This window comes from Bombus bifarius, unplaced genomic scaffold (genome assembly GCF_011952205.1).
Source record: "Bombus bifarius isolate JDL3187 unplaced genomic scaffold, Bbif_JDL3187 scf7180000007977, whole genome shotgun sequence".
Classification (NCBI taxonomy): domain Eukaryota; kingdom Metazoa; phylum Arthropoda; class Insecta; order Hymenoptera; family Apidae; genus Bombus; species Bombus bifarius.
In genome coordinates this window covers 1,268,609-1,280,546 of record NW_022884362.1, presented here as the reverse complement: position 1 = coordinate 1,280,546, position 11,938 = coordinate 1,268,609, and the positions used below count along the sequence as shown (strand labels likewise).

The 11,938-nt window shown below is 31.8% G+C and overlaps 3 protein-coding genes across 4 annotated transcripts; 2 read left to right on the top strand and 1 right to left on the bottom strand.

Moving 5' to 3' along the window:
* Positions 1-865: 865 nt before the first annotated feature.
* On the top strand, positions 866-4,295 carry LOC117204157 (centromere/kinetochore protein zw10 homolog). Its single transcript, XM_033441310.1, has 10 exons — positions 866-1,174; positions 1,387-1,589; positions 1,661-2,465; positions 2,541-2,689; positions 2,767-2,867; positions 2,935-3,110; positions 3,206-3,412; positions 3,487-3,624; positions 3,694-3,827; positions 4,029-4,295. Exons 1-10 carry the CDS (start codon positions 1,138-1,140, stop codon positions 4,242-4,244), a joined length of 2,166 nt encoding a protein of 721 aa, XP_033297201.1. The 5' UTR covers positions 866-1,137; the 3' UTR covers positions 4,245-4,295.
* A 1,169-nt stretch (positions 4,296-5,464) lies between these two features.
* On the bottom strand, positions 5,465-7,134 carry LOC117204185 (RNA-binding protein Rsf1-like). The gene is made up of 3 exons (XM_033441364.1): positions 6,954-7,134; positions 6,084-6,668; positions 5,465-5,657 (listed from the first exon to the last, which is right to left on the bottom strand). Exons 2-3 carry the CDS (start codon positions 6,659-6,661, stop codon positions 5,630-5,632), a joined length of 606 nt encoding a protein of 201 aa, XP_033297255.1. The 5' UTR covers positions 6,662-6,668; positions 6,954-7,134; the 3' UTR covers positions 5,465-5,629.
* A 734-nt stretch (positions 7,135-7,868) lies between these two features.
* On the top strand, positions 7,869-11,918 carry LOC117204152 (exocyst complex component 6). 2 transcript variants are annotated; one of them, XM_033441298.1, is made up of 13 exons: positions 7,869-8,310; positions 8,715-8,880; positions 8,955-9,241; positions 9,359-9,461; positions 9,552-9,797; positions 9,874-10,041; positions 10,102-10,173; positions 10,255-10,389; positions 10,445-10,815; positions 10,879-11,113; positions 11,199-11,340; positions 11,458-11,644; positions 11,725-11,918. In XM_033441298.1, exons 1-13 carry the CDS (start codon positions 8,228-8,230, stop codon positions 11,846-11,848), a joined length of 2,319 nt encoding a protein of 772 aa, XP_033297189.1. In that variant the 5' UTR covers positions 7,869-8,227; the 3' UTR covers positions 11,849-11,918. The 2 variants fall into 2 exon arrangements, with proteins under 2 accessions (XP_033297189.1, XP_033297188.1); XM_033441297.1 differs by lacking the exon at positions 7,869-8,310 and adding an exon at positions 8,403-8,610.
* The last annotated feature ends 20 nt before the right edge of the window (positions 11,919-11,938 follow it).

The window sequence follows — 11,938 nt, the reverse complement described above, 5'->3', positions numbered from 1 at the left end:
CCATAAACCACTATAGTATTATTACTACTACCACCTACGAATGTTGGAAGGTAAAGCTTGTCACGTGACACGGTGCGGTATAATACGTCACGCAGGTTGTGAAACAGGTGAGTTACTCTTGGGAGAACCTGTCTTTGTCTATGGCGTTTCGTGACTTTAACATCCACTTGGATTCGTTGTATCTATTATATTGCCTTATTTTCTATGAATTTCGAATTGTATAAAGTTACTCGTTTGAGAGGAAACGCGAGGAAAATATAATACATACGTATATTATTTTATTAACTCAAATATATAAATATAATATACATAATATAATATATACATATTAGTTTGAATGGTAATTTTCTTAATATCTACATAATATATTATGTAAGTTGTATGAATTATTCTGTATGAATTTTAATAGTGTAAAGTTTGGCTATGTCAACGTATATAATTTATCTAAGGAAAAGAGCAGAGTACGATATAACCACGTATTATTTTACTAACTTGGGTACATAAATACACGCCAATTTGCAAATACATTTCGATCGATAATATCGTTAATATCTGCATCATACGTTTTATTCTGCTAGCTACGAAATATTTTACTTGGATTTCTTAACTTTCTTTACTTTCATAAGTTCTTTCGTTCAAAGCTTCGTGTACAAAATATCGATCGTTTGAAACGCGAAGCGCTCAAAAATTTTAACATTCCAGAGTATTATGTGAACTAACGCAGTTTACACGATGTTTCATATTACATTATTACTTATTACATTAAGAAATTTAAAACACATGTATGTAATAAACATTTTCTTTAGATTACAAGTGAAAAGTTTTTGCAGATTTGCTACTCTTTCGAACGAACGATTTCGAAAGACGTAAAATGGCAAACGATGATCGTATGATGGCGCTACCTAACGGAGAGAGATGTCGCTCTGATAAACGTAATGCCACTACCAACAGCTGCACTGCGCTAACCTGTGATAGAGTGTAAACTGGTGCAGTGTAGCTTATTCCATTTTTTACCATTTATTATTGTATAGATATTAGTGTACAAACATGAGGTGATCATACTTAAGGCTAACTTAATAGCGAGGTGATTAGAGCTGGTTTTTAATTGTGATAAATATACGAAAATATCCTATCAAAATGACATCATTTTTAACTGATGTACTGATCACAGCGGGTATGTATACAAATTAATATATTCTCATGTAATTGATATTTTTCATTGAAGTATAAAATTTATCATAAAAACATCTAAATAAAAGATACGAAAATATTATTGATTCATATATTATCCTATGTGAATAGTTGTCTATTTTTTATTTACATTACTAAAATAAAGAACATGCCATTTACGAAAATTTCAAACGTGCCGTTTGCTCCTCCGAGCAGGAAAATTGGAAAAAGTTAATTTACATGAAAAGATATCAGAAATACAGAAAGAAATAACGAAATTAAAATACGATGTCAAAGATTTTATGGATGATAATTATGTCGAGTTTACGTCGAAACTCACGAAAGATCAGCATTTGGTATCGAAGGGAGAAAAATTACTCGAAGAAATGAATGCATTGCAAAAGAAGATAGATACTCAGGTACGATTAGTAAATGTAATCTTCAAAAGCTCTGTGTAAAGCATAAATAGTTTTATCATCGTTTATTCCAGGTTAAGATAGAATTATCTGGTTCTACGAAAGAATTAAAAACTCTCTCTCAAGCGTTAAAGGAGTCGAACATAATGTTACAACTTTCCAATCAACTCTTAACTCTACATGAATGCATAAAATCTGTAAAAAATTACCAAGAAGAAAAACGATACGTGGATGCGGCTGAAACATTGTGCCACATGCAGACCATTTTATATAATCCGCAAACGGATTTACGCGATCTTGATATTTACACGGCGATCGAAGAAGAATATTTAAATCTGTATACTTCATTTTTGTCCGATACGTCAACGTTATTGCACGAGCGAATATGTTGGACTGGCGTCGACGATAAAGACGCAAAGACTGTAACATTGAACGTAAAAAATGAGGTGGACGATATGCAGGATTTAATTCAGGGTTTGCACCGTATCGATAATCTTTCGAGTCATCTGCATAAATTCTCAGTGACGCTTATGAATCACATGATTAGTCCGATTATCAATGATGATTGTTCTGTATATGTAATCGACGAAAAAGTGTTCACCGTCGAAATATTAAACAAAAAGAAATTACCCGGTTACAAAAGTGTACTCTACAATTTGGAATTATTGTTTAAGTTTCTTTATCAACATTTTCAATTTACAATACACGATGACCGAACATTCCTGAAAGAAATACAACCTCATCTGCTCGAACGATTATCAACATCGTTAAAGGATGATTGCATTTCGCGAATTACGCCAACATCGAGCGCCGACTTGAAAAATTTCACACCCATTGTTCAAGCCATCAATGATTTTCAGTATTTCTTGGTCAAAATTGGTAGGAAATTTGTAAGTTCTTTTTTATTTTTTTACTGTCAGGTATAATTATAACAATCAACATTTAATATTTTAGGTTTTATTACAAATGATCAACTCTTTTTATCAGAATATACGAAGAATATTGATAAGCTATTAATAAGAAAAATTTGTCAGGATTTATTAGCGAAAGCGCGAACCATTATGAAGAAAGATTTACATGATTGCATTACATACGAGCCGCAGGTAAGTTTATTTTGAGATATCGTAATATAATAGAATACAGTGTGACGTAAATTATACGTTTTTTATTGATGTTTTAGAAGCCACTTGAATTCCCAGAAGATACATACGATTATAACGAGATAAAGGCGAATAAAAAATTAAGTGACGATACGTTTCAGCTTCCTAAATGTCAAATAAGGTATTGAAATAATTCCCAAACTTTTCAATCAAGTTAAAAGAAGCTTATATTGGGAATTATATTTTAGCACCAGCGCGAGAGAAACATTAAATCTCGCGAGATATATCTTGGATGAAGCTTGTAATAGTTCGGATACCTGCGCTATGCAGCTATTTTATACTTGTAGAAATGTTTTTGAAATGTACGCAGGATTGGTACCTGAACACCATCGAAAATTTTTAGAAACAATACCGCAGCAAGTCGGTAAGAAACTAGTAATTTAATGTATAGTATATATAAATGAAAACAACCTTTTTCTTATAATATTAATGATTTATATTTGTATACTTTTTATGTAGCTATGTTTCATAACAATTGCATGTATCTCGCGCATCACCTGCTCACATTGGGACACGAGTATAGGGACAAATTACCAGAATCCTTGCATAATCTCAATTTAACTTTCGCGGATCAAGTATTAGTATTGAGAGATGTTGGATCATCCTGCTTTTTAGAGCACATGAAGTACCAACGAAATATTATTTTTGATATTCTCAAAGAATCTGGTTAGTACCTGTACAATAGTATCTATACATTTTTTTAAGTAACGAGTAATTTCAATGATTTATTTTAAAATAAGGTTTATCCGCTTTGGGTCAAACTTCCGAATTACATCCCAGTACTGAACGCGCAATGAGACAGTGCATTAGACAGCTGGAATTATTAAAAACGGTTTGGGTAGATGTGTTACCTGTGAATATTTACTGTAGAGCTGTAGGTTAGTGCATAATTTTTGTCTTCTATATTTCTTAGTATTTAGTTGATTAATAATTTAATAATATTTTAGGATGCATTATGAATTCAATGGTCGAAGACTTAATAATCAGAGTGATATCTGTTGAAGACATTCCCGCTGATGTTGCTACCGAATTGGTAACATTATTTAATATGATCGTTAAGCGTGCACCACAAATATTCCCGGTAAGTTTACGTCGAAAAGATATATAACTTAATATTTTAAAAACTTTTATTATGGATTAATTTATATAAAAAGGTTACATCAAAATTAATCTACTAAAATACTATTTCATTAGGAATTTCATAATGAAAAGTTCCTGTGAAATTAAACTGGAATGATATTGCTTTCTGTCGATAATATTAAGAACAATGGTGTGCTTTCAGGTTCATCAAAAGATTCATCAACATGTTAGAAAGTGGGAGAAATTTTTAGAACTGATACAAGTTCTGGGTGCATCACTAAAAGAAATCGAAGTAAGATGGGATAACGGTAAAGGACCACTCGCGCGAGAATTTACAGCACCCCAGGTTAAACAATTAATTAGAGCGCTATTTCAAAATACCGAACGCAGATCAAATTTATTAGCTAGTATAAAATAATGCTAAGCTTAAAATTATGTATATAAGAAATAAACGATTTGCATTTATTAATTTTTATAACAAATTATCATTAATATTAACAGTATAATTGATATAAAAATATGATAAGATGATTAAATTCATTTCAACGTAATATTATTTGGTTATACTGTTAATATTAAAATATCTCTTATTAGAAACTTTTAGAGCTTCTCTTTTCATATTTATACCGTAATACTTACGTTTATAATGTGTTCTTCACATAATCAAAAATTATTAATAGAGGATAAAAATGTATAAAAATCTACACTTAAATTTTTTTCCATATCCATGAAATGCTATCTACCAGCATACATAAACCTTCGATAATTTAGCAACCACTGTTTATACTTTGTAGTTATTGCAAATGGTCATCAGTTTCTCTTTTATCAATATGAATAAGAAGAAATCAGTAAGTATTGAAAATTCTAAAAAAGTAGGCAAGAGCAGGCAGGCAGGGTGGCGGAGAGTAGTGAGAGCAAATCATTTAATAGATATCCAATTCCACATCATTTACAGCAATGGCAAAACATTATTACCGCAATTTCTTTATCCTTTCACTCAAGTATCCATAGCAGTAAATACTCCAAAGTTTCCAAATGCAATACTATTTCTGCATATATACTCCAAGGCCATAATTTAATTATGATTAAATTATACTTAACGAATCAATTTTGCAGCTTTTTAAATCTTAATTTTGCACAGCATATAAAAATTCGTAAGGCAAAGTTGCACAGTTCAATATATACGAGCAGTAGTGTGCATTTGGCTAAAATTGGCATTTTCCTTGTAATTTTTTCATTTTTTAAATAGTATTATTACTATTCATTAAATAATATACGTGTCTATAATGGACGATAAAAAGTTATAGACGATTAAATGTTAATAAAAAAAAAAATATTAGTTATGAAGAATCTTATTTTACTTCTTTTCGCTATATTTTCTCCAGTTCCTTTATAATAAGAACCTTAAAAAAGTACACAAAAAAATAATATATACGTAAAAAAAACTTATTCAAAACTATAAAATATATGTAATACCCCGGATTTAAATAAAATAGAAGTTGCGTATATAAATACTTTAGACTACGATTCGTTATAGCTTGATTCGAATTTCGTTCGCGATTCAATTTCATGTTATATAAAGTTTGCAGTAACGCTTTTGTTGGTGAGTAATGGGTAATGTTTCTGAAAACGATTACAAACTGTAGAACTAAAGTATACTATACAAATGGTATTGCACAACTTGATCTGCAATGGTAGTTCTTGTCTATATACAGGTCGCTGCGTAGATTGGATAGAAATGTAGTCATCAGGGTGGGCAGCTGATTGGCCCGCAGTTCAGATTGGCAATGCGGTGTAGATCTTTTATGTGCATTCACGAAGATGACGATGACTGTGAACATGGAAGTGCAAAATAGAATGTCACATAATTTTCGCCTTCGTCTGGCCGATAACTTTCATTAACTGTAATTTACAGATTGCACAATATATTTGCACATGCAAGAGATTTATTCAGTGCCAATTGGTATATTATCATGCAACTATCTTTTTTTTATGTGTATGCACATTTTCTGTGCTAACAATCATTGTAGATTTAAGTTTCAATATATATTTATCATTTAGATACTGAGTACTCATTCCCCGGAATTTTTACACTTGTTTAAATATGACCAAATGTTTGTTTTTGTTACTACTATAGACAAATCAATTGTCACTGTTACGTCTTTGGACAATTCATTGAACAAGACTGACTTCATTGAATTCATGTAAACACGATATAACTTAAGATCATTTTACAAGGACTGGGTATTATTAATACCTGCCACGACCAGCTGGGGAACGACTTCGATACCTCGATGTGCCAGTGCCTTTGTTGGTATAATAATCAGCATTTGGATCTCCGCTATTATAGACATCTTGTGTATATCCATCTCGCGTAACATACCCACTGGCACGATTGGTCATATAATCTTCGCCGTAGTAGTCTCTACTCCTACTTCCACCACCCTTGCCTGCATAATAACCTCCATAATCTGCATACATATTATTTCCTCTGTAATTGAATGCGATGGAGGCAGCAGACCCATAGCCCCTAGCTGCACCACCTCGACTTCCTCTGAATCCTCCCATACCACCCCTACCTCCACCACGACCTCTACCCCGTGAAATTTCCACCCTCAACTTAGCACCCATAATCTCTGTGCCATTCATACTGCTGCAAGCAAGCTCTGCCTCGTTCATATTTAAAAATTCGATAAATGCAAAACCTGGTGGGTTAAATGCGACCCAAACTTTGTTAAGCTTGCCGTACTTTTCGAATTCTGTCTGGAGATCTTCCTTTTTAATGCTTTCGTTTAATCCGCCGACATAAACGCGCGTATACCCTTCTGGTGTCATTTTTTACCTAAAAATTCAGAGGTACACAAAACTCTTTTTACACACTTCGGTTTGAAAATTCGATTAATATATTTAATATAAAACTGCTACGAAAAGACGGTGGTACGTATTTTAATTTGAATTTATCGTTAAAAATAATCGGTGAAACTGTAATTCGATGTATTAAGACGATAAATGTTCGCAATGGATCCTTTTATAAACTGTAGAAACAAATCTTGAATAGCAACACATCAAAGGCTTGCGCGCCAATGTCTTCGACGACAGTTATTAACTTCACGACAGTTATACTTACTTATATTTTAGTTTCCCTCGTAACTTTCGTTTCTTGGCTGAATTTTTCGAGAAATTTAGTAGAAAAAGAATATCCAGTACGCTGTTACTATGATACAATCAATAGGCGAGAATCAACCGGGGTTCACAGTGCACAGAAACTGCATCCGATGTCTTGGCGTCTCCAACCCAGACGCCAAATGTACGTACAGTCTGCTCAGATGAATTAATCTATCTCCAGCGTAATGTCACGAGTAGGTTTTTTCCCTATTTGAAATTCCTCTCCACAAAGAGAATGAAATAATTATTTCTAAATTGACCGAGTTCTTTAACATTCCAATAAACAAAGCCTTTTCATTGAATATATATTCTACTCATGAAGAACGATTTATCTGAGCAAACCGTACTTATGCTTTTTCGTAAAATGCTAATTTTATCGAAAACAGTACAAATATAGTAGATAAAACAATAACTAGTTAGAACTTTGAATTAACTCCGGGATTTTCTTCTCATATTTTTTTGTAAAATAGATGCTACAACACTGAAAATATTTTTCATTGTTCTACTTGATTTATTGTTGTTTTAATATTGTTGTTATTTGTTAAATAATCACGGATTGTTCCAAAAAATCTATTCCCTTCCTCCTATTTTATTCCCCTAACTATCAATTAATATACGTACAGAATTAAACTAGAACTCTAGGCGTGACTTATCATAAAAATATTGTTATTTGAAATTTATATATATTCCATAATATTATATAAATATTTTATTTTGAGTCACTCTACTTAAATGACTGTTGATTTAATACAGTATTTGTTAAATAAACACGAACAGTTACAAAATGTCTACTTCCCTAACTTCCAATTAGTACATGTAAGATTATAATAGGACTAGATGTGATTTATAATAAATGACTAATAGAATTTATTTAAAATTTATGTTATATTATATAGTGATTATATAAATATCTTATACCGTTAAATTAGTTCACCGATCGCTGTATAATGACACGTTTGCACAATATGTATTATGTTATGTATAAAAGATGGTAGATGTGTTATATACATACATATGTATGTAGTTTGACGAAGATGGCAGTTTGAACGATATTGACAATGTTATTTGGATAACAGTAACATTATTAACAGAAATGTCATAATTAAACTGGAGAGCTGTTGTGTATTGACATGATTTATTGCTAAACAACAAATGGAAATTACCTGACCTTTTTAATATAAGAGTGTACAAATTTATTTGCCAAAAATTGCTGACGTTTTCTTATTTAAGTTAACAATGGATTTAATTGAAATGCAACGATACGATATTCTCATCCAGGAAATAGAAGGCATAGACGATTACTTGGGACCAACTTTTCGGTATGTCAATTTAATTAGAAAGTTCGCCGTTTATCAAAAATTTCGTTAAAAGACGCGCTTTCGGGGTATCATCCCTTCACGCAGATGCAATATTTATCGCGCATATGCGCACTAGAGGGGTTGAGAACGCGGGTGGACACCCCCGTGTTAGAATAAAGACAAGTAGAATCAGGGTACTATTATGTCAAGGTTGTCAACTAACCAAGTTGGCAATCTATTGTCAACTATGGTTCCAAAGCACGAATACCTGCTGTATGAGATAGAATCTACAGATACTAATAGTATAGGCCTTGTTTTCAGGTATTACCATTGTTGGGCATTTACTCAAGGGAGAAAGCTTCAAAGTGAAAAATAGAAACCAATATAAGTATTGTTACTTTACTCCTCTTTTTTTTCTTTTACAGAGCAATTTACGATGGTCACGAACATCAAAAGTTCATGGAAAAACTCGATGAGCGTATCAAGGCACACGACAAAGATATTGAAAGAATGTGCAATCATCATTATCAAGGTTTTATTGATTCAATCAGAGAACTTCTGCAAGTTCGATCCCAAGCACAACAGCTTAATGTCAGTCTATATCTTGAGATTGATTCTTTAGGTGAAATAGAAAAGTGTGATTTTATAAAACATCTTTTTTATAGGCTGAAATACTGGAACTTGATAAACGTATTACTGCCACTGCTACCAAAGTAATAGAGAAAGGAGAAGAACTTGTTAAAGCACGCAAAGTAGAAAGCAATATGGCTGCTGCAGTGGATAGTCTTACTATGTGTCTTCCTGTTTTAGCTGCCTATGCAAAGTTGCAAAAGCAGTTGAAAGACAAGCGTTATTATCCAGCTTTAAGGACATTGGAGCAGCTAGAGCATCATGACTTACCAAAAGTAACAAATTACAGATTTTCTTCACAAATTACTCAACAAATCCCGCAGTGAGTAATGTCACAAGATAAAAGACTATTTATTTTTACAGCAGAATGTAACTAGAGAGTAATTTACACAGACATATTAAGTGACATTAACTGACTGATAGATTACAATAATTTTAGACTACGTGAAAATATAAAGGATGCTTCCATGTCTGATTTAAGAGACTTTTTAGAAAATATTAGGAAATATTCACCAAAAATTGGCGAAGTTGCTATGAGACATGTAAGTAAGATTCGAGGAATTCTTTTTGTAAAGATTTAATTTTAATTTTTATTCATACATACAGTACATTGATCTATTTTTTGCTGTTAGACACAAGAACAATTAACTGTTGAAGCAGAAATTATTGGTAGAAAGAAGAGGAGATCTCATACAACAAATTCTTTATCAAATGAGTCAGAAGAAGAATTAAGTGCTCAAGACTTAATGGATTTCAGTCCTGTTTATCGCTGTATGCATATTTATACCGTGCTTCGTGAAGGGGAAACGTTTAAAGCATACTATAGACAGCAAAGAAAACAGCAAGCTAGATTAGTTTTACAATCGCCTATTAATATGGTAAATATTAGTAAGTAATTATCAGTGCAGTAACTATTCTATATTTTTAATTAAATTTTTCACTTTATGTTTCCAGCATGAGAGTATAACTGGTTATCAAACATATTTACAAGGCATAGTAGGATTTTTTGTAGTAGAAGATCATATTTTAAATACCGGCAATGGTTTAGCTACACGCGCTTATTTAGATGAGCTATGGCAAATGGCACTATCAAAAATCGTGAATGCATTGCGCACCCATTCCGTAAGTAATATCAAAATTATTCTCGAGTATTTTATATGATCAAATATTATAATTCTTTAGGCCTACTGCACGGATGCGACACTCATCCTAAAAATAAAAAATCTTATAATGCTATTTAATACAACATTAAGGGTAAGTAACTTAGTGCATTGTAAATATGTTGCTAGTATTTTCTAATTATTCTTTTTTTTTCTTTTTTTTTTTGGGAACAAGAATTATGGCTATTCTGTAGGACAACTTTGGGATTTATTACAAGAAATTCGAGTGCATTACAATGAGGTTCTAATGCAACATTGGGTTCAAGTGTTTAGAGACATTTTGGATGAAGATAGTTTCTTACCAATTCAGGTATATTTTTTTGTTATAAGAGATTTTATACTTTATATACACTGATATATTTTAGGTCATAACGCAAGAAGAATATGATAATGTTCTTGGTTTGTTTCCGTACCATGACGAGGAATTACAAAAGGTAGATTTTCCAAAAAAATTTCCATTCTCGGATATGGTACCAAAAGTCTATCAACAAGTAAAAGAATTCATTTATGCTTGTTTAAAATTTTCGGAAGATTTAAATTTCACTCAAACAGAAATAGATGAAATGATTTGCAAGTCGACAAATTTATTACTAACGAGAACATTTAGTGGATGCTTGTCGTCATTATTTCGAAAACCATCATTGGCTCTTCTACAAGTTGTTCAAATTATAATAAATACTGGTTATCTTGAAAAATCTACGAAATATCTGGAAGAATTTATGTCTAATATTACAGGGTAGGTTAACTAAATAAATTATGAATATTTATTTTATTGTAATATCGTCTAATGATATTGTAGAACACCACATGAAGGACAGTTGAGTTGTATGGGTGTTGAATCAGCTATGTTTAGAGTTGCAAGGGACGATGCTGAAAAACAAATCTGCGAGAAATTAAAGAATAAACTTGATGAATTTTTAGAATTAGAAAACTACGATTGGAATTTGGCAGAACCTCAAGGGCACGCGTCTGGCTTTATTACCGATCTCATAGCGTTTTTGCAAAGTACTTTTACTTGTTTTACCAATTTACCGGTACACATTTATCATATTATAAGAACTTATCAGTTTTATATTCTTGTAAATATTTCATAAAAATCAAAGCGAATTTATATTCTAGGATGAGGTCGCGCAAGTTGCATGTCAATCTGCCTGTTCTCATATAGCGAAATCTATACTAGGAATAATAATTAGTGATGATGTGAAACAAATATCTATGGGTGCTCTTCAACAAGTCAATTTAGATACAATACAATGCGAACGTACGTATTTCTGACTTTTATTCTTAAATAAGATGTACAATATATGATTACAAAATATTTTGTGGTGATATTGAATTGATTCGAACATAAATTAGAAAAGAATCTTTTAATTTTTAGAATTTGCTGCCTCGGAACCTGTTTCTGGTTTACCCGAAGGTATCCTACTGCAATATTTTGCGCAATTAAGACAATTACTAGACTTATTTATGAGTTGGGACTGGCCTACTTATTTTCACGACTATGGCCATGAATCAAGTAAATATCATCTGGTATCTCCAAACATGGCTGTACTTTTGTTAGAGAAGTATGTACCATGCCTTTTTATTCCATGTAATACTGTACTATATTATCAATATCTACATTTTAGACGTATTATACTTACAGATTAAAAGAATCTGACAAAAAGACAGTATTTTCTGTATTAAAGAAAAGTGAGCGGGATAAAAAAAAGCTTCTAGAGACTGTGTTGAAACAGTTACGTCAATTAGCACAAACTACACAACAGTAAATGAAGATAAAGTTAGTATGTACATACCTCAGGAAGAGATTGTAAATACATAATTTTTAATATATATAAATACGCTTACAGCATAATTAT

Bases quoted from the DNA above. Each gene is read 5' to 3' on its own strand.
- LOC117204185 (XM_033441364.1), bottom strand. From the start codon at position 6,661: ATGACACCAGAAGGGTATACGCGCGTTTATGTCGGCGGATTAAACGAA. The intron at 5,658-6,083 runs GTATTAATAATA...CCATGTTCACAG, and splicing joins TCCCCAGCTGGTCGTGGCAG to TCATCGTCATCTTCGTGAAT.
- LOC117204157 (XM_033441310.1), top strand. From the start codon at position 1,138: ATGACATCATTTTTAACTGATGTACTGATCACAGCGG. The intron at 1,175-1,386 runs GTATGTATACAA...TCCTCCGAGCAG, and splicing joins TGATGTACTGATCACAGCGG to GAAAATTGGAAAAAGTTAAT. The intron at 3,413-3,486 runs GTTAGTACCTGT...TTTTAAAATAAG, and splicing joins TGATATTCTCAAAGAATCTG to GTTTATCCGCTTTGGGTCAA.
- LOC117204152 (XM_033441297.1), top strand. From the start codon at position 8,492: ATGTCAAGGTTGTCAACTAACCAAGTTGGCAATCTATTGTCAACTATG. The intron at 8,611-8,714 runs GTATTACCATTG...TTTCTTTTACAG, and splicing joins AGTATAGGCCTTGTTTTCAG to AGCAATTTACGATGGTCACG. The intron at 10,042-10,101 runs GTAAGTAATATC...ATAATTCTTTAG, and splicing joins ATGCATTGCGCACCCATTCC to GCCTACTGCACGGATGCGAC.